The sequence below is a fragment of the Crocodylus porosus genome, unplaced genomic scaffold (genome assembly GCF_001723895.1).
Source record: "Crocodylus porosus isolate Cpor-Errol unplaced genomic scaffold, CroPor_comp1, whole genome shotgun sequence".
NCBI classification, from domain to species: domain Eukaryota; kingdom Metazoa; phylum Chordata; order Crocodylia; family Crocodylidae; genus Crocodylus; species Crocodylus porosus.
This window is the reverse complement of record NW_017728918.1, coordinates 58,124,767-58,150,671: the sequence shown is the minus strand read 5'-3', so window position 1 is coordinate 58,150,671 and position 25,905 is coordinate 58,124,767. Positions and strand designations below refer to the sequence as shown.

Genomic DNA, 25,905 nt, shown 5'->3' with positions numbered 1-25,905 from the left:
CTTGATGCCTGAAGCTAGTTGGAGTTCAGTTGCAGCCTTGGCTTTCCTGGTTTGGTCCCTGCAGGACCGGACCAGCGCAGAGTAATCCTCCTTGGGCCTGCCAAACTTAGTTTTGCTCAGCTAAGCTAGAAATGGTTCTGGATATGTGCAGTACCTCATCTTTAGGCATCTGAGTCAGTTTCTGTCAGAAGAATATTATGTGTCCATGGCATCTAAGGTGCATGTTTTGGCAGGGATTTTGTGGATCATTCACCTAAATTCTGCCTAAAGTGAAGTTACGAAATCACAACTTGTGGCAGAGGCGATATCTTTTATTAGACCAACTAGATGTCTGCAAAAAAAAATCTTTATTTGCAAGCTTTCAGGCACAAACACCCTTCTTCAGGCATAGGAGAAAGATTGTAAAAGTTATCCTAGGCAGAAATGAAAGTTCGTATTTCATAGGCGAGTTGTAGGTGTGATAAAATCTCCTGTTTGGAAAAGTTCATTTTATGCAGATTAGGCTCAGAGAAAATGTGGAATACTCTGTTTACCTCGGAGTTTTTGGTAGCAAGCAGCATGTAGAGTCGTATTTTCTCCTGGTTATAATGTTTTATATTTCACAGACGAGTACAAAGATAAAATGCTTTTCTGGGCAGGAATTTATGGTGTGCAAACATGTATTAACTTCCTGAAAGTTAAGCTGATTTAAATTGAAGTTGAATTAACTGTCAGAGCATGCACACATATGTGAAGCAGAGTCAACTTAAATGTGGTGCAAGATAATACACCTCCACGGTTAGGGGGAGATTAATGTGTTTTAATCTCTCCTTAACCTCCAAGGTGTATTATCTTGAGTTGCATTAGTTAAGCCGATATAGCTCAGAAGATGGCTGCCACTATGTCAAGGAGCTGCACATGTACGTGTACGTTCTAATGCAACTTAAATTAAGTCGACTTAGTTAAGTTGCATATTTTAAGTTGACTTGGTATGTGTGTATGCATCCTTAAGTCTTTTTTTGTAACTGATCTTTAGTTTTTGGAATTTTTTGAAATCTTTGTGGAAAGTGATACTTTTACATATAAGGCAAATTGTTGCAACATACTGCAAGAAACAAAAATTATCTTAATAGACTAAGATTAAATAATTTAGAGAGGGACCTTTATGTTCTTTTATATGAGAAGAACAAACCTCTAACAAATAAGCATTCATATCCTTCATGCAACTATAACATATAATAGACTTTTAGCCAAGCTAAGAAGGTATTCATTGTAACAGTACTGGGAATGAGCACTGAAAAACGTTAGGTGAGCTCTTTAGAATGTCAATGCCAGAACGCTAATTCACTTCACAGTGCCTACAACTCTGAAACCTAATTAGTGAGTGACTGTAGTTATCTGCATTGTCTGTACCACAGTAGCATTTTAAAACCTCCAAAATATTAAATTAATTTTTTTACAATACCTCTGCAATACAGAAGAAAGTATACTTACTTGGTAAGCATAGAAAATGAGGAAAAAAGTCCAGAATTTCACTCTCAAACTCGAGAACTAACCACAATACTGTCCTTAATTGCTTATCTTTATTTTTGAATTTCACAGATTCTGCATCTTTGAACAGCTCAAAAGCAAGCTAAAAATCCCAAACCTATTTAATTTTCTACTTTTGGTATGCATGTAATAACTTCCATGAGGCTTTACTGGGTGAAAATGCTCATTTGGAACAGCATATAAACAAAGAGATTTTGTGCAATGTTCCTCAAGCACATATTGTAAAAAGCTTTTTTACATTTTAGCTTGAGGATTACTATGCATTTATGTTCCCAGTATTTTAACATGAATTTGCAAATGACTAAAAACCACCACCTATGCAGATTAGTAGGAAGTACTACTGAAGTAGTTTAAACAATGTTGTTCATCTCACCTTCCAAGAAATAGGCTGCTGCAATGAGAAGTGACAGTGACATTGGCTAAGGAGATAAGACTGCTGGATTTGAAGTGTTCCAATGGGTTTTTTGAGCAATTCAAGAAATACAGTATTATGCTTAAAGTCACAGCAGAAGAAGCTATCAGAGTTACTTGTTATGCAGCAGATGAGTGGACTACAAGATTACCAGTGAAGAGGAAAGGCTACACTCCTGATGGTATACTGAACACACATGAAACTGGATAATAGTTTTAACTCTTTCCTGACAGCAAGTTCTGTTTCAAAAACAGTGTCATGGGGTGAGTCAAGGATTGTCTGTCACTGAATGTACACACAACTACTTTGTGAAAAGTGGCCACTGACTGTTATAGGCCACTAACATCAAAATCCATGTCTCAAGAACAAAGAAGGCCTTTTGTGACTTACGAGGCTAAAATCCATTCATGGATGATACGTATAACATCTTGATTGTACTTCCATATAGCTGAGAGAGGTACACAGTTGTGCCCCAAACATCAACCTTGATTTGTGTACAGAACAGTAATTCACAGGACGGTAGTGCTGCTGTTCATTCTTTGCATAATACCCTAGGTGCAGTGATTTTCCATCAGGGTGCCATTAGATCCTTCGAAAGGTGCCATAAGATGTGACGTGATAAACAGATAAACACAGGCTCAGGTTCATCCCTGCTTGGCTGTTCCTTTGCCACTACTGCCTGGCACCTCTCCTCTGCAAGGATGTAAGCACTGCAGTAGAAAAGTTAAGTTTTTGAAATGGGGTGCTGCTCAGTTTATAAAAGTTACGGAAAGGTGCTCTGAATTTCATGAGGGGTATCTTGAGTCTAAAATGGTTGAGAACCACTGCCCTAGTACTTGCATCACTCACCCAAGAAGCTGAAGATCCAGAAATTTTAACCAACATTTCCCACTGCCTGGAAGAACGTGACCAAGCCATCAGGCTGTAAGCTAAGCAGAGATAAAAGGAACTACATCCTTCCCTCTTATAACTGAGCCAATGAGCAGAAAGGAATGCAAGTCAGGGAGCCAGCAAGAACAAGCAAGAGACCGTAACTGTAGTCCAGTGAAGGTGCTCCAGCAAGAGGAAGGGAAGAAGTCCTGGGGTGTGTCCCTGCTCCTGGCTGTTTGTGCCTTTTACATTAAAATAGCTATTAGACAAAAGGCAAGCACTGCCATGGGGTCAGGGTGCCTCTCTCCTGAACACTTTCTCATTCCTTTTTGTATGGTAATTCAGGTACAGTAGAATGCTAAACTCAATGTTTATCAATGGGTGTTAGAAATATTCCATGTTTGTCTACTTATAATCAAGCCTCTACACGGATTTACTTGTAGGGATTCACAAACAGGCCAAATGACTTGAGGTAGAATTCAAGTACTTAACTGTTTCGGCTCAGCTAAGCAAGAAATCATTCTGGACAGATGCAGTACCTGATCGTTACGCATCTGAGTCAGTTTTGGTCAGAAAAATGTTAGAGGTGTCCATGGCATCCAAGTTGTACATTTTGGCAGAGGTTTTGTAGATCATTCAACTGAATTCTGCCTACGGTGCAAATTAGGAACCTAAATTCCCCTTGGCCTGTCCTCCCCCCTCGACCCCCAACTAGCCTTTAGTTTTGGGAATTTAAAAAAAAAAAATGTGTAAAGTGATATTTTTATACATAAATCAAATTGTTGCAACATACTAAAAGAAAACAAATCCTAATAAACTAAGGATTAAGAATTCTCTATTTTAGACAGAACAGCAACTAGAAAGTATTTTTGTCATTTAATTTATGAGAAACTTCAGCCAATTTGCTTGTTAGAATCTGTTTATTTTTATGGATTTATCACTATATTTTCCTGGCTTCAAAAATGTTTCTTTCCTATTACCAGATCTTTTAGAGCAAGTTGACCATAGTCGCTTTGACTATTCATTTACAAAATATTGATCATAAGAAATATGAAACACTTTCTCTAGCATGCTAAAAAAGTTGCAAGTCTCATGCAAAACAGTAGGTGAACAGCTGCCAATTTTAAACTTTCCACACCCTTTTGGTTCACTTCACTACCAACTCTCCTATCTGCATCTTTACTACAAAGTAAGTTTCTAGTCATCAGTTGCATTTTATTTCTAAATAAAAATCAATAAAATACATTTCTCTATAAAATGCCTTAATTTTTATAAAGAAATTATTCCATTTAGACTTAGAAACCTCAGATTTCAGCAAATTTATTTCAAGATATAGAATCTGAGTTTTACATGCTTTGTCGCAAAAACCGGTGTAATTTGTCTAGTGTGTCTAGTTTAATATATAAGTGAAATTTCTGCACCTCTGATGTCTCTGGCATACATTCACGTAATGGAACAAATCTTTTCCCCTATCCCAAGAAGCACACCTCCTGTCACACCAAATGTGCATGGCAGGAAGCACAGTTTTGGGACTGCGGATTAGATCCCAACTGCACCATTACAGCTTGCTCAGGCAGAGGAAACAGAACAGTCCAAATATAAAGTCAGGTGCCAGGTGAACTGGTGTGATCCCAGGGCTGGGAATGCCAATTAGATGATTGCTTGTCTCAGTCCTGGGACTGCACCAAAGCTAGTTCAAGCCTCTAGTGTGGTCCACAGCTGAGACCAGCAAATCAGCTGATTGTGAGTTCCAGCCTTGGGACTGTACTTGGGGCTGGTATCAGAGCCCAACCATGCATCAGACTGCAGCTTAAGACATGCCACACTTTCAACTTAAGACAGGATGGAAACCAAACACAAAATTATTCCGCATAATTTGAGGAATAAACTGGCTTATTTACCGTTTTATCATGCCATTAATTGTATGAACAACTGGCTTGGTTACTTGTTAATCATGTCTTAAATGTAAGATCTGCTGGGGGTCCAATACAAAAATCAGGAATGATGGTCACAAAATTGAGGCTCTAGTATTATATTGCTGATCGTCTGAATGTCTGTGAAAATTAAGGAGGACAAGACATCTTCCCCAGACCTCAAATAATTTAGAAGAAACTTGGTCAAGAACATGCAATTAGCCATGTTGCAATCAAAAGGAAACACCTCCTACCAGACCTAGTAACTATCAAACTTGGGGAAAAATGATGTCTCATTAAATTGGGGAACTAAAGCTCTTTGGTGAACATATCCGAGTGCAAATGCTTGCAAGTCAGGAAGAAGAAGAATTTCCGTATGGAACAGAATTCTTTAAGTCTTCAAACTTCTTTGACATATGAAGGTCTCCAGGTTAGTATCTGTGGAAATAAAATTTCTTCTGAGGTTTACTTTCCTTTATGGTGTCTTATTTAGAAACTAATATGACCTCTGATACATGAAAATGCTCTTTTAAAGATGATGATAAAAAGTTGATCTGAAGTTTTTGACTTTTTGCAAGTGTAAGGAAATTATTGCCGTAACAAAAGCAGCCCTATCCAAAAAATCACAGAACTACACAAATATGTCCAACGTGGACAAAACTCAAAGAACCTTAAAGTCAGTTTTAAAATACAAAAAAAACTTGCATAAACATAATGCTTATGTATAATGAAGAAAATGTAATAAGCAAATAGAACATTACATTGATTGAATATAATTGCCATGCTTAGTAAGTATGGTTTAAGTATAATTTTGGTAGAAAAATATATAAAAGTAGTATTACATAACTGATTACATACGTAAGTTTCCTTCCAACAAAGATGATGACTTTATCTGTAGGCTTCATAGTATCAATGAAGTACCGGGTAAAAGCCCTCTTTTCTTCTTCTGGGATAACAACAACTTGCTGTTCCACTGTATTTACTGCCTGTGAAATGTGCAAAAGGAGGGTTAAGTGAAAACAAATATGATTAAAGATGTTCAAGTCAACTTAACTTATTCTTATACTACAACAGGGTTGTCCCAACTTCCAAAGAGCCAGGCCTACACACCCTTTGAACCATACCAGTGAGGGCTGAATGCTCAATGGACTATGCAACAGTAAGCCACTGGCCCTGGGCTGTAGACACCCCTGTCACCGCAGTGTGCCACCCCAGCTGTTGTAGCAGCCAGAGCAAGAAGTGGAGCAGGAGCCAGATAGGAGCTTGAAGATTGCAACATAAACCCTTGTGAGCTGAATGTAGCCTGTAAGCACCCAGTTGGACAACACTATATTACAGTATTTCAGACCACACATTTCAAAACTGGTATAACTTTATTTAATTTGGAGTTGATGCAATGATAGTAAATGTCACTGTGAGATATTTAAACCCCCTTTCCTATGAATCAGCTTTGAGAAACACCAAAAAGATAAAATGGTATTTTTCTCTGAACAGATCTAGGAAGAATCAAGTTAACAGTATCTTTCAGAGGGTATAGATCAGGGATGGGTAATTATTTCAATTGGCGGGCCACTTTGGTTTTGGTAAGCTGTCAAGGGCCAAACAAAATCTTTCAGAAGATATCATTTTAACAAATTACAGATAAAAAATAAATCATATACTAAAAATCAAACTTCTACTATATTTTATTTTAGAAAATAATTTTTGTCCTGATTTTTTTTGTGTATATAATGTGACTGTATAATAGCTCAAAATAAAGCCTTGATCTTGTATAGTGTGCGTGTGTGGGGGGGGCATGTATGCACATGTGTGAAAAGTGTGCGTGTGAGGGTGTGCATAGCTATGGAGTGTGGACAGGCTGAGTGCGCGTATGTTGGGGGCTGCCCACACACTAGGTCCAAGGAGTCAGCTAGGGGTAGGAAGGGAGGTGGGGGGCAGGAGGTATGTGTGGCAGAGGTCACCCAGGCAGTGTGGTGCAGATGTGGTCAAGCTCCTTCTCTTACTCCCTCCACCAAACCCCTGTTGCTCGGCATGGGGCCATACCCTGCCCACTGCAGCCTGCAGTGTGCTCCCACCTGCATCTGCCCTGCACTTGCCAATAGCACCACCCTAGCCAGCATTCACACAAGCTTCCCAAAGGGGCTGGTCCCACTGCTGCCTGGGTACTGCTTGGCTAGCCCACCTCCAGCAGCTTCTCTTCCTCCTCATTCTGATCCTGCTGCACTCCTCTGGCCACCTTCCGCTGCCTGGCTGCAGCTTCCCCACCACCTGGAGTAGCACAGCAGGGGCAAGAGGAGGAGCTGCTAGAGGCAGAAGTAGCGGAGCAGTACTTGGGTAGCTGCAGCAGCAGCAAGAGCAGCCCTGCTGAGAAGCTGTGTGTACTGGCTGGGGCAGTGCTGTTTGTGGGCATAGGGTGGGTGAGGGCTGGTGTGTGGGGTGCAGGCTGTTCCGGGAAGGAACAGGTAGGTCTCAGCCTCATGCAGAGCACCACAGGGGCAGTCTTGGGCTGGATACAATCAATTGGTAGGCCAGACCCAGCCTGCAGGCTGTATTTTGCTCTCCTCGGTATAGATTAATATATTACAAAGCCTACTAGATTAATATATTAAGAAGCCTACTTACCTTCTTAGTAGGAAAGAGGGTAAAGGAGTTTATTCTCATTTAGAACTGTTTCCACATACTTCTGAATAAAAAGTTTTCCTTTTGACAAATTTCAAGGGGAAGAAGTGCCAAAAGTCTAACAATACTGAATTGCTTGTTCATTGGTTTTGTTCAAGAACTTTGCAAAGAAAACTTTCTTCCAACATAGTTGGAGGCTACCATAAAATAACCTATCTGAACATCTGTATTCTATGGTGTTTGGCATAGGTGTCTTCATACCATCATAAACTAGGAATAAGTTATAAAGGGCAGCTGCCATGGCATCCCAGTGTAATATGGTATCACTGCACATCAGCCAGTTAAAAAAAAGACAACTGCATTACAGAAGCTGCCAGAGAATCTTAGCTAGATAATGGGTAATTAATGCTTCAGACACCAGAAATTAACGGGATTCTTTTGAACAGGCATTCAGCAGAAATTTTAAATAAGGAGAGGAAGTACATATTTTGCTTTTCGTTTGGGACAAAGAGCAGTCACTTAATATTTATGAAGATAGTATTTGAACTACAGGTGCACCAATACATCAGTCTATATCGTATCAGTACTGCTAAAAGGAAAATTGACATTTTCAGCAATTGGCTTTTTTTGCCTGATGTGGCCAATAATGTCACCGATAAATTCCGTGTGCATGCGTGTAGCCGCAGCATGCACATGACCAGGAACACAGCCTGGCAGCCTGGAGAGCAGTGTCCAGCTGGTAAGTATGTGGGGAGAAAGCTGCGTGAGGGAGGGAAGGGGCATAGGGGAGCAGGGCAGATTGAGGCCCCCGCAGTGAGGAAGTGGGGCTAGGGCAGGGGCAGGCATTGCCCAGCTGGGGTGAGGTGGGGCACAGGACAGAGTTTCAGGTAGCCGGGGGTGGGGGGGAAGGCTGGCTCCTCCCGCTGCATGCAGCCTCAGGGAGGGTATGTAGGGCACGTGCGTGGGGCAAGGGCAGGCTGCCCATTGCAGGTTCAAGGGTATTGTCCTAAGAAAGCTGATATGCAATGTTCATTCAAAATCCTTCACTGTTTACAGGTCATAAAATATATTCTGAGCTTTACAGGAGAGCTATTCCTCAGTGAAAAATTCCACTATTTTCTACCTAGACCCTGGGCATTTTGTAAAAGTCCAGATAAAGTTATATATTTAAAGTATTATCTAGGTATTTTTGAACAATAAGTTTTATGAAATGAAGAATAATTTGGTATTAAGAATTACTATGTAAAAATAACCTACCGTCAAATCAAGAGTTCCAACATATACAATCATGGGATCTTTCAAATAGGATTTTGCAAGGCGACGAACACCATCTGGCCAAGTAGCACTGGTGGGAAGAAGAGGAAAAACACTCTTCCAGTACATTTTTCTCATCCCTTTCCTTTATCATTTTCTTTCTTATCATATATAAGAAAGGGCACCTCACTTCAACAAAGTCATGGAAAAGCTCGAGACAGTCCAGAGAAGGGCCACCCGTATGATCAGAAACTTGCATGACAAGCCATATAAGCAAAGGCTGAAGGACCTGGGACTCTTCAGCCTGAAAAAGAGAAGGCTGAGCGGGGACTTGGTAGCAGCTTACTGCTACATCAGGGGCATATGTCAAAGACTCAGTGAACAACCGTTCACCAGGGCACCCTTGGGAAAAACCAGGAACAATGGTCACAAACTCCTGGAAGACCATTTCAGGCTCAACATTAGAAAAAACTTCTTCACAGATAGGATGTCCAGACTGTGTAATAAGCTCCCTCCAGAGGTGGTGCAATTGCCTACCCTGAAGACCTTCAAGAGGAGACTGGATGGTCACCTTGCTGGGGTCACTTGACCCCAGTTGCCTTTCTTGTTTGGTGCAGGGGGGCTGAACCTGATGATCTTCCGAGGTCCCTTCCAGCCTTACAATCTATGAATCTATGAATATATTGGCACAGCTCTTACACCAACAATGGTCGTCATGAATGTGTACATAACTTATGCCAACAGAAGCATGATAAGCATTTTAGTGCCTTTTCTTTCCTAATGGTCAAACTTATGTTATGGAATGTTCATAGAATCACAGAGAAGTAGGGCTAGAAGGGACCTCCAGAGGGTATCTAGTCCAACCCCCTGCCTAAGGCAGGATCATCCCTATCCAAACCATAATCTAAATTCTACGTAAGGCTACCATCAACCTTGACACAACACACACCTAACACCGTAACTTGCCATAGGACATAGGTAAAGCAGGGGAACCATGGCAGTCAATGTCCTACTTCTGTGAAATGTTGTTAATATATGTTTCCAAGTAGAGGGTCATGGCCCCCCTGCTACAGAGGAAGGCAAGAACCCCCGTACCATAGTCCAGACCAATCTAACCATGGGGTGAAATTCCTTCCTGACCCTCAATATAGTGATCAGTCTGACCCTGATCAGACGGGTAAGACCCTCTAGCCAAGAACCTCCAGCTTAGGCCCCAGCAGGAACACTGGCACATCCCTGTCAAAGTCCTCAGCCTTGGAGGAGAAAGCGGACAGTTGTGGGCATCTCCTGAAATGTGGCTAAATATGACCTGTGACAAGAGAAAAAACAGCTATCTATACCCACAAGTTATTCTGGGTTTCAACGTTAATTTGAAAAACAGTGACAAATTACAAATAGCTGTACATATATATAAACTCTCCATAAGAAAGCTACTGAAAGCTCTCCAATTCCAAAGCTAGATACATACGTTTGGAGAGGTTAAACTGCAACAAAAATGGCCACCCGATCTAAATTAGTTTGCCCAGGTGAGGACTTAATACTTATATCCCTAGTTAGGTGAATCTAAGTACAAAACGTACAGAAATTCAGGAAGGTGAGAGTGGTCTAAAAAAATACCCAACCTACCATAAGTTAGCTGGATCTCAGAGGCAGTCTAACTTAGATTAGGTCCAGCAAAAATGTAACCGAACATCTATACAGCTCTCAGCACAGCCCTGTAGCTAGGAAAGCTCAGCTGCCGGCCCCATCTCTGGGGTTGCAAATTTCCTACCCCTGCTTTCACACTGGGCTACTTTTAGTCCCTTGACCCCTCCTCCCAACATCAGATGGACAATGTCCCACCATATTCCTTTAACGTGCAAAATGCCCTAGGTGCCAGTTTTACTGGCATTCGATGGTACCAGGAGCCAATGGAAGTAAGCTGGGGTTGGGGGAAGAGTGGGTGGGATCAGGGAAGGCAGGTTTGGTTCATTTAGAAGTGGGAGGTTCAAGGGGTGAAAAATAGCCCCTGGTCTCTGGGGGAGAGAGACCTCTTATCCCTCCAAATCCCCCCCCCCCTTAAGAGCTGCCAGCCCCCTGATTTTTGCACCCCTCCACCCCAATTTACTTCAATCAGGCTCCTAGGACCAGCAGACACTAGTAAGGCTGACCCTGGGAATGGTTTCTAGCATTAGGGGCAGGTCAGCAGCTTCAGGGGTGGGGGTGGGTCAGAGGAGCTGGGGATGTCCAGAAGTGGATTGGCAGGATCCAAAAGCCTCTCCAATCCTATTAACCCCACATCAATCCTCCCAAGGCCCCCAGCAGACCCTGCTAGCCCCCGCAAACTCTCCCGGACTCCACCAACCTCCCTGATTCCCCCGAGACCTCCCATGGACCCCACTTGCCTCCCCCGATCTTCCCAACCCTCCTCAAAGCCCATGCTTACCCCACTCCCATTCTGACTTACATGGCCATTTTGAACACAATATAACCTCCCCGAATGGCTGTACATACGCTAAAAGGATTTCTAGGATGATTTTCGGATATAGGAACCCCTACTTTAAGGTTTTATTCATCTGAAGAACTTTTGGTTAGAGAACTCATGGAGAAATCAAAAGAAGGTAAACAATAAGAATGACTGGCAAGACAGCATGTCAAAAGACTGTATTTACTCACATGCATCTTTCCCCAAAAATTTAGCCTTCCAAAATTGGGGTCTATGTTTTAAGCAGGGAAGCTGATTTATCTGCCCAGAATAGAGGCACAGAGACACTGCACAATGCTTTTTTTTTCTTTTTCATCTTTTCCCTCCAGCAGCCACATAGAGGTTGAGTACAGTCTACTGGGTAAGAGCAGCAGTTGGGGGGGCTCAAGCAACATACCCCACTTTTACTCCTGCTCCACCCAAAGTTTAAAGTCAACCATATTACCCAAAAAAACAACAGCATGATATTTCTATTCAGGCAGAGTTGAGGGAGTCAACTGACTTCATATTCATTATTTTTCCCATTCCTGCTGATCACTCTTCACTCTGCAGGTGTTAATGACACTCTCTCCTTTTTAATGGTCTTGATACTCCAGCAGAAAAGAAAATGAGGGCTGGAAGAGACCTCAGGATGTCATGTAGTCTAACCCCCTGCTCAAAGCAAGACCATCCCCAACTAGATCATGCCAACCAAGGATTTGTCTAGCTAGATCTTACAAACTCCAAGGATGGAGATTCTATAATCTCTCTGGGTAACCTGTTCCAGTACTTTACTACCCTCCTTATAAGAAAGTTTATCTTGATAGCTAATCTAAACTTCCCTTCCAGTAATTTGAAACCATTACTCTTTGTTTTGTCATCTGCCACCACTGAGAACAGTTTAGCTCCATCCTCTTTGGAACCACCCTTCAGGTAGTCGAAGGCTGCTATTAAATCCCCCCATTCCCCCCCCCACAGTCTTCTCTTCCCCAGGCGAAATAAGTACAGCTCCCTCAGTCTCTCAAGACGTGCCCCAGCCCCAAACCATTTTTGCTGCCTTCCACTGGACTCCCCAATTTGTCCACATCCTTTCTGTAGCGGGTGCCCAAAACTGGACACAGTACTAGTGCCAAACAGGGGAAGAAACACTTCCCTTAATCTGTTGACAATGCTCCTACTAATGAAGCCCAGTATGCTGTTAGCCTTCTTGGCAACAAGGGCACACTGTTGGCTCGTATTCAGTTTAGTGTCCACTGTAACCCCCAGGGTCCTTTTTTGCAGAGCTGCTGCTTAACTAGTCAGTCCCCAGACTGTACTGGTACATGTAACTTTGCACTTGCCCTTATTGAACCTCATGAGATTTTTTTTGGTCCAATCCTCCAATTTGTTGAGGTCTCTCTAAATCCTAGTCCTACCCTCAGCGTATCCACTACTTCCTCCCAGCTTGATGTCATCTGAAAACTTTCTGGGGGTGTTCTCCCTCCATCTTCCAGGTCATTGAAGATATTGAACAAAATTGGCTCCACGACCAACCCCTTGGGCACTCCACTTGATACCAGCTGCCAATTAGACATTGACCCAATGACTACTATCATTTGAACCCAATGATCAAGCCAGTTTTCTATCCACCTTACAGACCATTCATCCAACTCGTACTTTCTTAGCTTGCTTGCAAGAAGGTTGTGGGAGACCGTATTAAAAGCCTTGCTAAAATCAAGGTATATCACATCCACTGCTCTCCCTGCATCCATAGAGCCAGTCATCTCGTCATAGAAGACAACTGGGTTGGTCAAGCAAGACTTGCCCTTGGTGAATTCATGCTGACTGTATATAATCACCTTCTCTTCCACGTGCTTAGAAATGGATTCTCTGAGGACCTGCTCTATGATTTTTCCAGGGACTGAGGTAAGGCTTGACCAGTCTGGATCCTACTTCTTCCCCTTCTTAAAGATGGGCACTAAATTTGCCCTTTTTCAATCATCTGGAACTTCTCCCGATTGCCATGAGTTTTCAAAGATCATGGCCAATGTCTCTGCAATCACATCAGTCAACTCCCTTCACATCCCTTGACAGCTGCAACTCCAAGTGTTCTTTGGCCTTCTTGATTTCATCCCTGCATGCACAAACAACTTTTATACTCCTCTTTAGTTTTTTTGTCCAAGTTCCCCCTTCTTATAAGCTTCCTTTTTGTGTTTTAGCTCACTGAAGAGTTCCTTGCTAAGCCAAATTGGTCTTCTGCCATACTTTCTAGCCTTCCTACACATCAGAATGGTTTGTTCCTGAACCCTCAGTAAGGTTTCTTTAAAGTACACCTAGGCCTCCTGGACTCCTTCGCCCCCCAGACTGGCCTCCCAAGGGATCCTGCCCACCAGTTCCTTGAGTGAATCAAAGCCTATACTTCTGAATTCCAGGGTCCATACTCTGCTGCTTTCCTTCCTTCCTTCCCTCATGATCCTGAACTCCATCTTTTGTGGTTGCTGCTGCCCAAGATGTCATCCACTACTACATTCCTGACCGATTCTTCCTCGTTTGTAAGCAGCAGTAATCAAGCTATTCTTTCTTCAGCATTTTTGCTGTTAGCTACTTTTGTCGTCTCTTATTTCACAGCCCTACAGAATGTTTTTTGCTTTTTTCAAAACCCTAGATCCACCCATGGAGTCCTATCTTCAGCAGCAGCTACAGTTTCAGTTTGTCAGCAGATCTTGTCTGCTCAGTCAATTCAGCTGTGAAAAGGTTAATTGTGGCTTTTGCCTGAGCAGGGAAGGGAGGGTCTGTGAGATAAAGATAAGGTTTTGTTCCTGGTCTATGGATCCATAACTCTTGAAAAATCATGCCAAAACCAAGGTGCATCTTATTTGGCATGTAATATGTGAGAAAATAGGATAAATGACTATTTACATTCAGTCAGGTATCCAGGTTGTAGCTGTATTGGTCTAGAGGAAAAGGCAAATCAGGACTCGTAGTAGAGATGATATCTTTTATTAGACCAACAAGATTTTTGGGGAAGTAAAATTTTAATTGCAAGCTTTCAGGCACATTGGAGAAGATTGTAAAAGTTCTCCTGGGTAGAAATGAAAGTTCATATTTCAGAGGACTTCACAGAGGAATCAACAGATGGAAAACTCCTCTGGCAGTCAGTTTATACCTGGTATGGAGCTTCTAACTTCCTGTGAGGATCTGTGATGATGCAAATTACCTTGAAACAAAGGCAGGAGGAGGATCTCAGGTCTCAGGTTCAGCTGCTTCTTGCTTGGGAAAATATGAAGATTTCATTTTTTAAAAATTGGCTAAAATTTGATATATTCCATGTGTCGGGTATCCAGGTTGTAGCCACATTGGTCTAGAGGAAAAGGCAATCAGGACTCGTAGTAGAGATGATATCTTTTATTAGACCAAAAAAAAATTCTTTAATTCCAAGCTTTTGGGCACAAACAATGTAAATTTTATTTACATTCAGAATATACACACTGTCCTCAACAATGACCATATTTTCTTGCATGCTACTTGCCCCCAGAAGCTAATGCTGAAGCTAGCCACTCTACCATTGACTTTGAGCATTTACTTCAACCTACAAGCAACACCTCAATCTCACTGGGTTAGCATTTCAGCAAAGTTTATCGAGCCATAGAAAACTAGACCCCAAGAAGGCTGCTACATGGAATGGAGTAATTCTGAAGTGATTTAGGGCTGAATATCCGTATGCTGATGGACTAATCGCAAAAACACTCTTCCAGGGGCCCTCAGACACTATGTGGGAGGAATGACGAGTGAAACATTGTACTATTCCACTTAGGGAGACTGGCCATAATATCAGACGATTAGTGCTCCCTGAAACTTCACAAAGTTCCTGCGGCATGTCAGTGTCACTTTATGGTCAACTACCCACAGCTAGGTTACCAATTAGATATAATATAAATACTTAACCTTAGTTGTCTTTTAAGACAGGAGACATCTCTCTCTCTAAGACATACAAGTCCAGGATGAGTTTAAAATATGACCAGTAACTCAAAAATCAAAGAACTGATAAAATTACTTAGACCATTACTTAATTCTTCTCAAAAAGAAGTAACAGCAGCTCAAATACTAATTTAGAAATTGACAGCCTACCCTACTTGAGTTAATTTTTCCCCCTATATATGCTAGGAAAGGACACACCTTGACAAAAGATTTACCCAATTACAGCATTCGCTTGCATACTACACAACTTTAAATAAGATAAACACCTTAGTCTGGGAAAGCAGAAAAGAATTTTTTTCCAGTCTTCCCCGCCACAACATGAGTTCACCATGGCTGAATGTTCCTGGACCCATACATCACTCACCCTTTCCTTCCAGCTCCCAAGGCTCAGCCTTGTCAGAGCTGCTGCCCAATTGGCAGCTCAGCCAAATGCTGCTAAAAACAGGTTACTTTGTTAACCTCTGGATTTCAAAAATCAAATGGATGACTTAAGAACCGTAAAGCCTACATCTCAGCAAGAGGCTGGATTAGAGAACCCTTTAAGTCCCTTCTAACCCTTTGAATCTCTGATTTGATTAGTAAAAGCCTTCTATTAAACTACTAATATTATATTACTTTGTTTATCCCTATAAATAATATATACTTGCACACCACCCCAAATTCTAAGCTGTTGAGAAAAAAAAAATATCACATACCTGGTCATGACTGTTTGTCTGTCAGGTCGTATGTCTATTAAGATCTTCATTATTTGAGGTTCAAATCCCATATCTAGCATCCTATCAGCCTCATCCAAAACCTACATGGAACAAGATTAGCATCTACAATTCCTTAGTTAAAAGCATTTAGCAAGACACTACATATAAGGCTCCCATTAAGAGGTAGTTTTATTCTTAAAGTCATTTTCAGAATCACGTATTCCCACTTCCTGTGCAAATTCAGAATAAGGACATTTAGTTCCACCACACTTTTCTCCTTTAACTTTTAAGTGTGAGATTCTAAAAAAGTCTGAAGCCTCTATTCCCTTATGCCTAAGGTTCAGAGATTTTCTGGTAACCCCCTTAGTTATACCAGCCCCATCTGTCTCAGACCCCTAACAGATGCTACACTTAAGATGCAATTAACCTGTTACTGCCTGTATTTAAGGATGCTTTTATTAAGCTATTTATGTTCTGATGGGTTTTCAAGGTTGGAATACTTTGTAGATGGGAAAAAGCAGCCAGCTCTTTTTACAATATCTTTTTTCTGACAAGGCAGAAAGTATTTCCCAAGTTAAAAAAATTGGCTTTTCATATAGTTGGATGGGAAGGGAAAGGCAGCATATGAGCAGTCATACTAGGTCAGCCCAGAAGTTTGCCCCAGTTTTGTATCCTGCCCTTGGTAATTGTTTTAGGGAATAAATGCTTGCAAAAGGCATTTAAAGATGGCTAGCTCACCATTTGTTTTTAGGAAATAAACTGACAACCACCTTCTGAAAGGTAGGCAGAAACTTAAATGTTAATACTACTTTCTAAACTACAAATACCTGCACCACCTCAACAGTCTTGTTAGTAATACATCCATTGTTTTTCTGAATTTAAAATCTTATGTTATCTTATGTCTCTGTTATGTATTCTGGTATGAATTTCAGAGGCCAGTTCTACAATATATTAATTCCTTTTGTTGGCTTTGCATTAATGTTCTTTTAATTTTACCATGTTCCATAGTTCTTGTTTTCTGGGAGGGGTAAATAGGAAAACTCAAGTTTGCCTTTTCAATCAATTTTACTTTTCTTACTTCTCTTTAGGTTCTCCAATGTCTCCAACTACCTGATCCTCCAATTTCAAGATGTTCAAAACTGAATGCAATAATCCAGGTAAGGGCATATTGATTTATTCTGGAGAGGGCAGAACTGAGTGCTGCCTTCAAGAAGGTCAAAGGTATAATGAGTAGTGGAAAGACTGTATCCACGGGACAGTCAAATGTCCCATGGATACAGTACAGGCTTTTTAATTGTGATTACATCATGTTAAAAGATTTATAACTTGTATCATTCTCTTTTTATATGCACCACCACGTTGTTTGTTTTGAAAAACTGCAAATGTCTATAAAATTGACCATTGTGTATCACTGTTGAAACATCAATAATTTTTTCTTTGGCTACAGAACTTGAAAAAAAAAAACAAAAACATTCCTCCACCCTCCCACCTTCATTTCTACTCTGAGAAAGTTAAGTTACTCTCTAGTCTTCCACTATCATTCCCATTTTGCATTTGGCTAAAACCTTGATGGGGACTGCAAACATCTTTACTGATTATTAGTTTTCCCCAGCTATGTACCTGGCTGCCCACCACTATTTCCAAGCTGAGCATGGAGAAAGGAACTGGCAATAGGTGAGGCATGCCACATTACCTTACTAGCAAGTTCTAGCTTGCTAGTAAAGTAATGCAACAAGCCTCACCTATTGCCAGTTATTTTCTTAACAGCCCTAATTTACTTGGTAAGGTACCCAAGCTGAATCTTGTAAAAAGGACCAGTCCAAATTATTATACTTGGCAATTAGCTTGTGTCCTGAAGGTTAAATAAGAAATCAAAAATAATTTCAAAATGTGAAGGAACAAAATAGCTGTTGTATGTAGTATGTGGTAGCTGTGCAAGAATATTGAATAATAAATGTCAACCTTTTGACGTCCTAAAGTCACTGTTGTCTCCATTTTTTCTTAGGACTGGCAGAGACTGGAAGCATTCACAGTACAATAATTTTAGTATGACAATAGAGATTTTTAAAAATTTGTTATGAAGTGACATTTAAAAAGATCACCACAAATTATTTACAATTTTAGAAAGACTATTTGTACCAGGAATCTAATGTTCCCTGAAATTATTTCAAGGTCCACAATGGATATAGTAAAAATAGCAGTACCAAACAAAACTCAAAGATTGTATCTATAATCTCAGTTTAATTAGAATAAATGAAACTTTAAAAAGAAACATCAGTGTTTAATTTACCCATACCCCCTTTGGTGTATTACTTTTTCATGCTGACTACTTGCCAAATATGTTATGCTCTTCAGATTTATGAAGTTGTTCTTTTGAAGGTCATTCAGTCTACCAGGAGTAGCAATAACAATATCCACACCTTTTGTAACCATGCTTATCTGTCCTTTTCGGTCCCCACCGCCATATATGCAAATACTAAAAAGCAAAATTTTACAGAAGCTGATTAGTTTGGTTCAATTAAAATCCCTCTTTTTAAGATGAAAGTAAGTATCCCCATGTTACCTACCATTTATAAGTTATCCTTTTTGTTTTACCCTGCTCTCCAGAGGAAAGACTTTAGAATAGGCAAGGGATGCATCGAATACAATTATTTCAAATATATCAAATCTATTTCTCAACATTTTTTTTTAGAAATCCTAACCTGGACATGAAATTTAAACAGTGTAAATATGAGCTGAGTTGACAACTATGTTATTAAACTTGACCCACAGACACAGAGAAGAGAGATGTATGATTTAAGGGGGAGGGGTAGGACATGGAAAGGAAGTTGAGGGAACATCAACCTAACAACATAAGAGCGCAGAATAAGGATACTAAGGCTGACTCTAAATTGACATGATCACCTGATGTAGCAAATTACACCAGGGATTAGTAGCCTACTGCTTATAGCCCAGGTCCAGCCCATCAGACCCCTGGATCCAGCCCCGGATGGGCATGGGGCCTTGCTGGTGGGGGTGAATCCTTATGACACTACATAGATGAGTGTTAACTGTGGGCAGGTCCTAGCATCTGCCTGTCTGCCCGCCTCTGTACCTGGGATGGGTCATTCCAGCACACAGCCAGAACAAGCTGTCTACCCCCAAATTCCCCATTATCACAAAGTGGAAACATTTAACATTTAAAAAGCTTATCACTGAAAAGGCACTGTAACAGAGAACTGGAATTCTCTGGATAGCAGATCCCTCATTAGTTTCAACATGCAAGATAACCTTCTGAGGTAAACAATAAATGCAACAAAGTTACTGTTGGGAAGAATGTTCAATACCTTATTTACAAGAGAATATCATGAATATGTAATTCCTAGAAGTTTCAACTCTGAGGGGAAAGATAGGGAAGCTTGAATCAATTAAAGCAGCAAGATGAAGTAAGACTAGATAAGAGAGGAAGGGCTGGGGGGAGGGAGACAAGGACATATGCTATTGTGATAAACTTCATCCTGAAAGAAAAACAGAAAATACACATGCACAAAACTCTGACATCAGAAAACACAGAAGGAAGAGATTCATCTCAGAGGAAACCCAACTACTGAGAAAACACTGAAAAGAAACCCAGAAAGAAGAGACAAGTGGAATATAATGAATGTGATAGACTCAAATACACTTTCCCCAAACCTCAAAGTTTGATGCATGTTGACTTGCCTGCTATATTAAGATAATGTATTTTGTCTGTATCTTATGGTTCAACTACTGAAAAACTGGGAAGGATAATGATTACCTCTTAATTCCTTTGTATGTATACTTCGAACATTCTGCCTCTACTTGAAGAGCCAGCTCTCGAGTAGGAATGAGAACCAACATACCTGGTCCATCACGCTGATGTCTGGGACTGCAAATAACAATCAATATAATTCAGAAAGAAACTTTAGATGCCCAGAAAACTAGTCATGTAAGATACGAAACAATTATCATCTTAGAGTTTCTTAGATAAAACAACTAAATGTCTTAAACCAATATGTTTCGTATTGTATTTTCTCACATACTATATGCACCTTTTAAAAACAAAAAAACAAAACCAGCTGCTGAAATGCATGCGGGATGCATTTGTTAAACAAGGGAATGCTGCTAAGATCATACTGACTCAGCAATATTGTTCACAGCACAAGAGATTGCCCAAGCAGCAACTTGAGGGTATCCCTTTAACAAAGTTAAATGGTAGAGGCAAAGGGGAGGAGAAAAGAAAATAAGTGTGCATTTCTGCACAAGTTGAAGTGACATTCTCAAGGTGCTTCTGAGGCAAATCCTGATGCTGCAGAGGAAGGAACTGTCCAGTCAGTCAGCTGCTAGGGGTTTAACGGAGTAGCTATAGGTAGTTGCTCTTTGCTACTACAGCTGCTGGTGTTTTCACTGCTGGCAAGAGCAAGGTAAGTCTTTTCTTCTCCATCCACGTTCTGAAAACAAAGTGTGCATCTCATCAGTAGTATGAGTAGATACAGTATGATGCTTACTGGTTATGAACTTCCTCAGGTTGAATTTTAATGCCATTTTACAATAAAGCAGATAGCCTAGCTATAATATAAATAAATATAAATTAAACAAGTCCTTACATTGGTTGTGAATCCAAATGAACAAATCCAGGCATTAAATAGGCTAATGTCTTCCCTGTCCCTGTCTGTGCTATACCAATGAGATCAATTCCTTGAAGTATGATTGGCCAAGCTTGCGACTGAAAAAAAAAAAAGTCTGACATCAAAAATACATTTTCTTAGAAGTTATGACAACATTAACCAGAATTTAAACACCACAGTACCTGAATTGGAGTAGGCTTTTGAAAGCCAACTTTCCTGATGTTAGCCATAACTTCAGGATAATGCTTAAAAGCATCTTCAAATTTACACGCAGGATTGGGGATGTAACGCTTTTCACCTCCTTTCAAGTCATCACAAGTGATATCATTATTCTCTTTTCTGCACAGAATAATTTTTTTAGAAAAAAAAAATTATGTAGTTTTACAACCAGAAAACTAGAAGACCAAACAGGAACATTTACTGTATGTTCTAGCAACTGAATGAAAGCGTGACCCAGAAGTGAATATGGGATTTTTGTGTGAGGAGAGGTACAGACAAACTACTAAACAAACCTCACTGTGCTGCTTTCTTATTGTACTGTAAATGTGATAGTCACAGAAGAGTAGCACTAATGGTGAAAATATCCCTAAAAAGGCTTTCACCAGAATAGATCCTTAGAAAATCCATGAAAAACAATTTTAAAAGTTTACAAACTTAGGACAGAACAAAAGCTTGAGATTTAAGAGCTTGCTATTAAAGATGTGGACAAACATTCATGAAAACAGCTTCACATACCACTCCAATTTAAAGTGCTGCAGCATTGCACAGATAAAGGTACAGGCCCCTCCCAGTTGAAGGGCTTCAAAAGATGCTGGAAGGCCATGCTGTAGCAGAAATCTGCAGCTAGGGGCCAGAAAGCAGAGATCCCAGCATCTCAGTCTCAAACTATGATAGTGAGTCACAAATGAGGTGCCACAAGCCCCTTCAAGGGGTTCTATAATGTGGGGGCTGCTGCTGCCACCAGGTTGAAATGCCCTGTGCACCTCCTGCAGAAGCAGACCAGGAAGCAGTTGCGGTTGGAGCTCATGCTCCTCCTGCAGCCCTTCCCAGTCTGATCCCACGCATTCCTCCTGGAAGCAAATATGCATCAAGTAGGTGGGACTGTCCTGTGCCTGTTTCTGGGAAGAGCACATAGGGTTGGACCAGGAACCACTGCTGCAACAGCGCACTCTGGCCACAGCCCTTTACCCTGGCTGTCCAAAAGGATCAGACTGGGCTGGAGCAGCCCTGTGCACCACCTGGCTGAAGCATCTGGGTGCAGGTACAACCATGACAAGTAAAACCTACCCTTCTCCCCTCCACTTCCTCCTCTAACCCCTGGGGCACAGGGGAGTTTTGTGCATGACAGAACTCAGTTACATTTCTGTTCCTGTCTACTTTAAATCAGAAAAGTCAAATACAACCATGTAACACTGCCAAGAATGCATGGCAGCACTTTCGCTAAGACCACTGAGGAAAGCAGTAGTATAACAATGGTGTTCTCAACTAGGGATACTGTGAAGTTCCAAAGTTATGGAGGGGCACCCCAACTCTTAAAAGGCTGAGAATCACTGATGTATGGAGGCTCCTGGGGATGGCCAAATGGGAGAGAAGAAAGCCTACTTGCCATCTGACCCTCTACAGCTTCCACAGAATGCTCCCTACCACAGGCTTGGTTAGTCACCCCTCATGAGGGTTTGTCAGTTATACAAGTAATGCTGTCACCTAGAGGTGCTGGGAAGGGAAGCCCACTATTTCCTCACCCTGCAGTCCCTTCCCAATAGCACTGTGACGTTGTCTTTCTTCTCCTGCCTGTAAGTCATCCCCTACAGGGAAATGCTCTCCATTTTGCTCATCTCCTAGCTGCTGGGCACCAACATGGCAACACACAGTAGCACGACCAAGTCACCTGAAAGGCATTTCTTTTAGATACTGTATTTGATCTTCACCAAATTACCATGTCAAAGGATGAAGCCAAGACACTGGAGAGGACAGCTTCCTCTAGAACCACTTGTAAACCCTGTGCTATTTCTGGGCCAGGGAGACTAATAACAACTGGTGGGAGCACATAATCATAAGGGTTTGGAATGACAAAGTAGCAGCAGCAAGACTTCAGGATAAGCCAGGACACCTTCAGAGAGATGGGCCAGTGTTGCTCCAGCATGAAGTCACCAGCAAAAGAACACTCTTGGCCACAGAGATTTGCCATCTGAAAGCCTGGAACACCAGAAAGGAACTGCTCAGCTACCAACTGAGCAGCTGCCAGATGACCATGAAATGCACCTTTGGATGCCTCAAAACATAGAGGGCACAAGGGGAATATCCAGATACCAGAGAGTGCCATCTGCTCTGGATGTTTATTTGCAAGGCCAAGGAATACTTTTCTAGAGGTCTGGGGGCTTGCAGGCTAATACTGAGCATCAAAAGCTAAGTTCCTGGAACATAACTCTCAGATGTCATGGCAAACTTTCATTGATACGAGGCTGTGAAGTGAAAGGAGAGCACTCTGTTAACGACTGAACAAGTCATGGGACATGTTAAGTGATTACTTGTGAACAAAATGAACCTTTTATTATACAGTCAAAACATGTCTGCTCTTAACAGAAACCAAAAGAAAGTGTTTTTTGAACTGTTACCCAACCCTTCCAAGGCTCGCTCATTGCCTGACCAAGGATAAAGTAGTATGGGAGCATCCTGTCATGTTAACTTGCTGTCCACTTGACACCTATGCTGCCTCACCACTCCCAACTCAAGAGGCAGCCCTGGCTCCCCATACTGCAAAAAACATACACCCGCAAGCGGGCACATGAGGTAACCTGTGCCTTTTATCCAACCCTTCAATAGGCCACTTGCAGGCTGCCAAATTACTAGGGCAATGGGTGTGAGGAGAGGATGGGGGAAGAAGATGACCATGAATTCTATCACCATATTGGAATGTGGCAACTCACCACATGGTTGAGTGGGCAGCCATCTTGGCACTCCCTCCTGGCTGCCCATTTACCATGACTGGGGAGTGGGGGGAGGAGGGAGGGAGGAGAGGAAGATGGAGCCAACAGGAAAGGGAGCCTCAGCTGGGAAGTCAAGAGGATGTTCTGTCAGGATGGCCCCAGATGCTTCATGTCAGTGGGATCTGAACTGTCACGCTCCAGTGGCTGATACACCTCCTGCTGATTAGTTCTGAATGGGAGAAGGAACTCCTGAAACTTATCCTGACCCTTGTAGGTCTTCTCAGCTGTGGGCAGGACAAAAAATAGAGGCTCCTCATGCTTGGTTTTGCTGGAGTTATCAGATGGCCCTGGACTGACTGCCAGAGTAAACAATAGAGTAGGGCTTTAAGGCAAAATCATCACTGGACAGTGTCCAGAACAACTTGTTTTAACAGTGGCAAATCACACTCCAGGCAACCAAGACACAATTAGCATCACAGGCTCTCTTATACAGCTCCTTAAGTAACCTGATCTTGGTGAAGCACTGATGCTGGTTGCCAAGTAGCTATTCAGAAGTTATCCATTCACCAGAACCAGGCCATGTATGACTCTTTTGCAGCAAACACTGGGTATTCTGCTCAGATGGCAAGGAGGCCAATAACCCATATCTGCTTTCAGTTTGTGGACCACACAGAAGTGACCAAGGATGCTGGTTTACATATTGTGGATGAAAGCCAATGGTGACACACTAAGGATCCTCAAGACTGTTTTGCACCTGAGAAGCTGAGACAGATTCCAGACTGGAAGCGGGATTAGCAAATGGAGGGCTTGGCACGCTGTCAGGCCTGTCTAAATAGACAATGTTACGTGCTAAATACAGTCCTGTGTCCTTGAACCAGTGGAAGTCTGAGTGCAGCTCCTCAGGAGTAGTGGGAAGGGGAAAGGAAATCAAGCACTGTTGGCAGACAGACCCTCCCTATTAAACTCTGCTCAAGCATGTAAATATAACTGGAAACACTTCAAAAGTTGTCCTCTTTTCCTGGGGTAATTTTGAGACAGAGTAGACCAATTTAAAACATTTTATTATCTGGTAGTATCTATCCCCTTACTGTATGGAGTGCTTGGTACATTAAAAGATTAAATCTGTCCATACTCTGGGTTAGAGGTGTCAAGCATAGAGAATGTAGAGCCACTACATCCAGTTCTCAGGGCTGCTGGTGAGTTAAGGAATTTAGAGGCAGTGCTGGCCACAGAATCCAGGGTCCCAATGGAAATGGCTGTTGGAGGCAGGAGATGAGTGATAGCTGATCTGCCACAGCCTTGCTTGCCCCTTGGTTGACGGCTATGTTGTCACCACTGCCTCTACAGTAGCTTCTGGCCATCCCTGGCTGCTGCTTGTCCCATCACTGCCACCACAGTCTCTATTGCTTACCCTATAGATCTGAACGAAAAGAAGACCCATAGTTTGGATCCAGCTTGGGGTAAAAGGCGAATTCAACACCCCTGTCTAGGTTAACAAGGAGAAAAGTCTAAAAATAACTAAATAAGTTTTAAAAACCTTTAGAACCTATAGTAACCTCAAATATTAAGATACAAGGGCCTTTTAAAAATGGGAATAGTTATCAGTTGTTTGCTTTCACTGTTTTCCTACTCCTATCCAAAATACACGATTCAGCCAATATTTCAGCTCTAACTGGGAGCTGTCAAATCTCCCTCCTTCCTTCAGGCTGTACTTAAAAAAGTGCCAGAATTATACAATTATGTCAAACGTATTACAGCAGCAAATACACATATACAAGTAAGATGGGACAGAAAAAGCAGTGAGATTTGGAAACAGATAGACAAGTTTCTTTGGGTAAATCTGTTATCTTTTATTAGACTAACTCAAATAGTTGAAAAAAAACTGTTCTCAGCAAGCTTTTGGGTTTAAATACTCTTCATCAGACTGAGGCAGCATCTGCAGTTGGTGTGTATTGCTCTTGGATGGAATGAATAGTAAAAAAGCCAGAGCCTGGGCTGATTTGCATGCAAGACAGGCAGTCAGTAAAGATGTAAACTGAGGAGATGCATCACATCTGCTGTTCTCACCTACCATATAAGAAGTCTGGTGGATAAACCATGATTTGCTCTTGACAAATCCACAAAATAGTAATGTCTATCAACTAATATTCAACCTGAAATAAAGATCTGCAGAACTGTTGCCAGAAACAACACTTTAAAATATTTAGAAACTGTCATACTAAGACCTATCTACATGAAAGTTTACAATTCCAATACATGAGCAAATATGTACTTTCACACCAAAAAATCTTACCGCCAATTCTCTACTTCTTCTCGTGACATGGAAGCAACCTTTGGTGATTCTTTGTAGAAGTTTTTCTCAACTGGAGGTAAATCTTAAAACAAGAATTAGGAAAAAGACAGGCTGCTATAAAAAAAAATAGTTTTTGAAGATTATACTATATGCATCTTCTAAAACAGGGATGGCCAACCCACAGCACACGTGTGGCACCTGTCATCAGGGAAGGGACAGACAGCACAGGAGCCAACAGGCAGGAAGCCAAAAGCAAAGGAGGGGGAATTGGGAAGATAAAGCACAGCAGTAGATTGGGCAGAGGAAGGATATCAGAGTGGCATGCAAGGAGGGCATAGAGCTAATTTGCTGAAAAGGTGGTTCCCAT

General features: G+C 41.5%; 1 protein-coding gene across 1 annotated transcript in view; it reads right to left on the bottom strand.

The window, feature by feature from the left end:
• Positions 1-25,905, bottom strand: part of DDX43 (DEAD-box helicase 43) — a 52,075-nt gene that overhangs the window by 17,067 nt on the left and 9,103 nt on the right. The window contains exons 5-12 of the mRNA XM_019537638.1: positions 25,539-25,620; positions 20,501-20,657; positions 20,298-20,416; positions 19,469-19,579; positions 18,028-18,169; positions 15,694-15,794; positions 8,602-8,689; positions 5,584-5,711 (exon numbers count right to left, since the gene is read on the bottom strand). Of these exons, the coding sequence (XP_019393183.1) occupies positions 5,584-5,711; positions 8,602-8,689; positions 15,694-15,794; positions 18,028-18,169; positions 19,469-19,579; positions 20,298-20,416; positions 20,501-20,657; positions 25,539-25,620 (928 nt within the window). The remainder of the gene's footprint in view (positions 1-5,583; positions 5,712-8,601; positions 8,690-15,693; positions 15,795-18,027; positions 18,170-19,468; positions 19,580-20,297; positions 20,417-20,500; positions 20,658-25,538; positions 25,621-25,905) is intronic.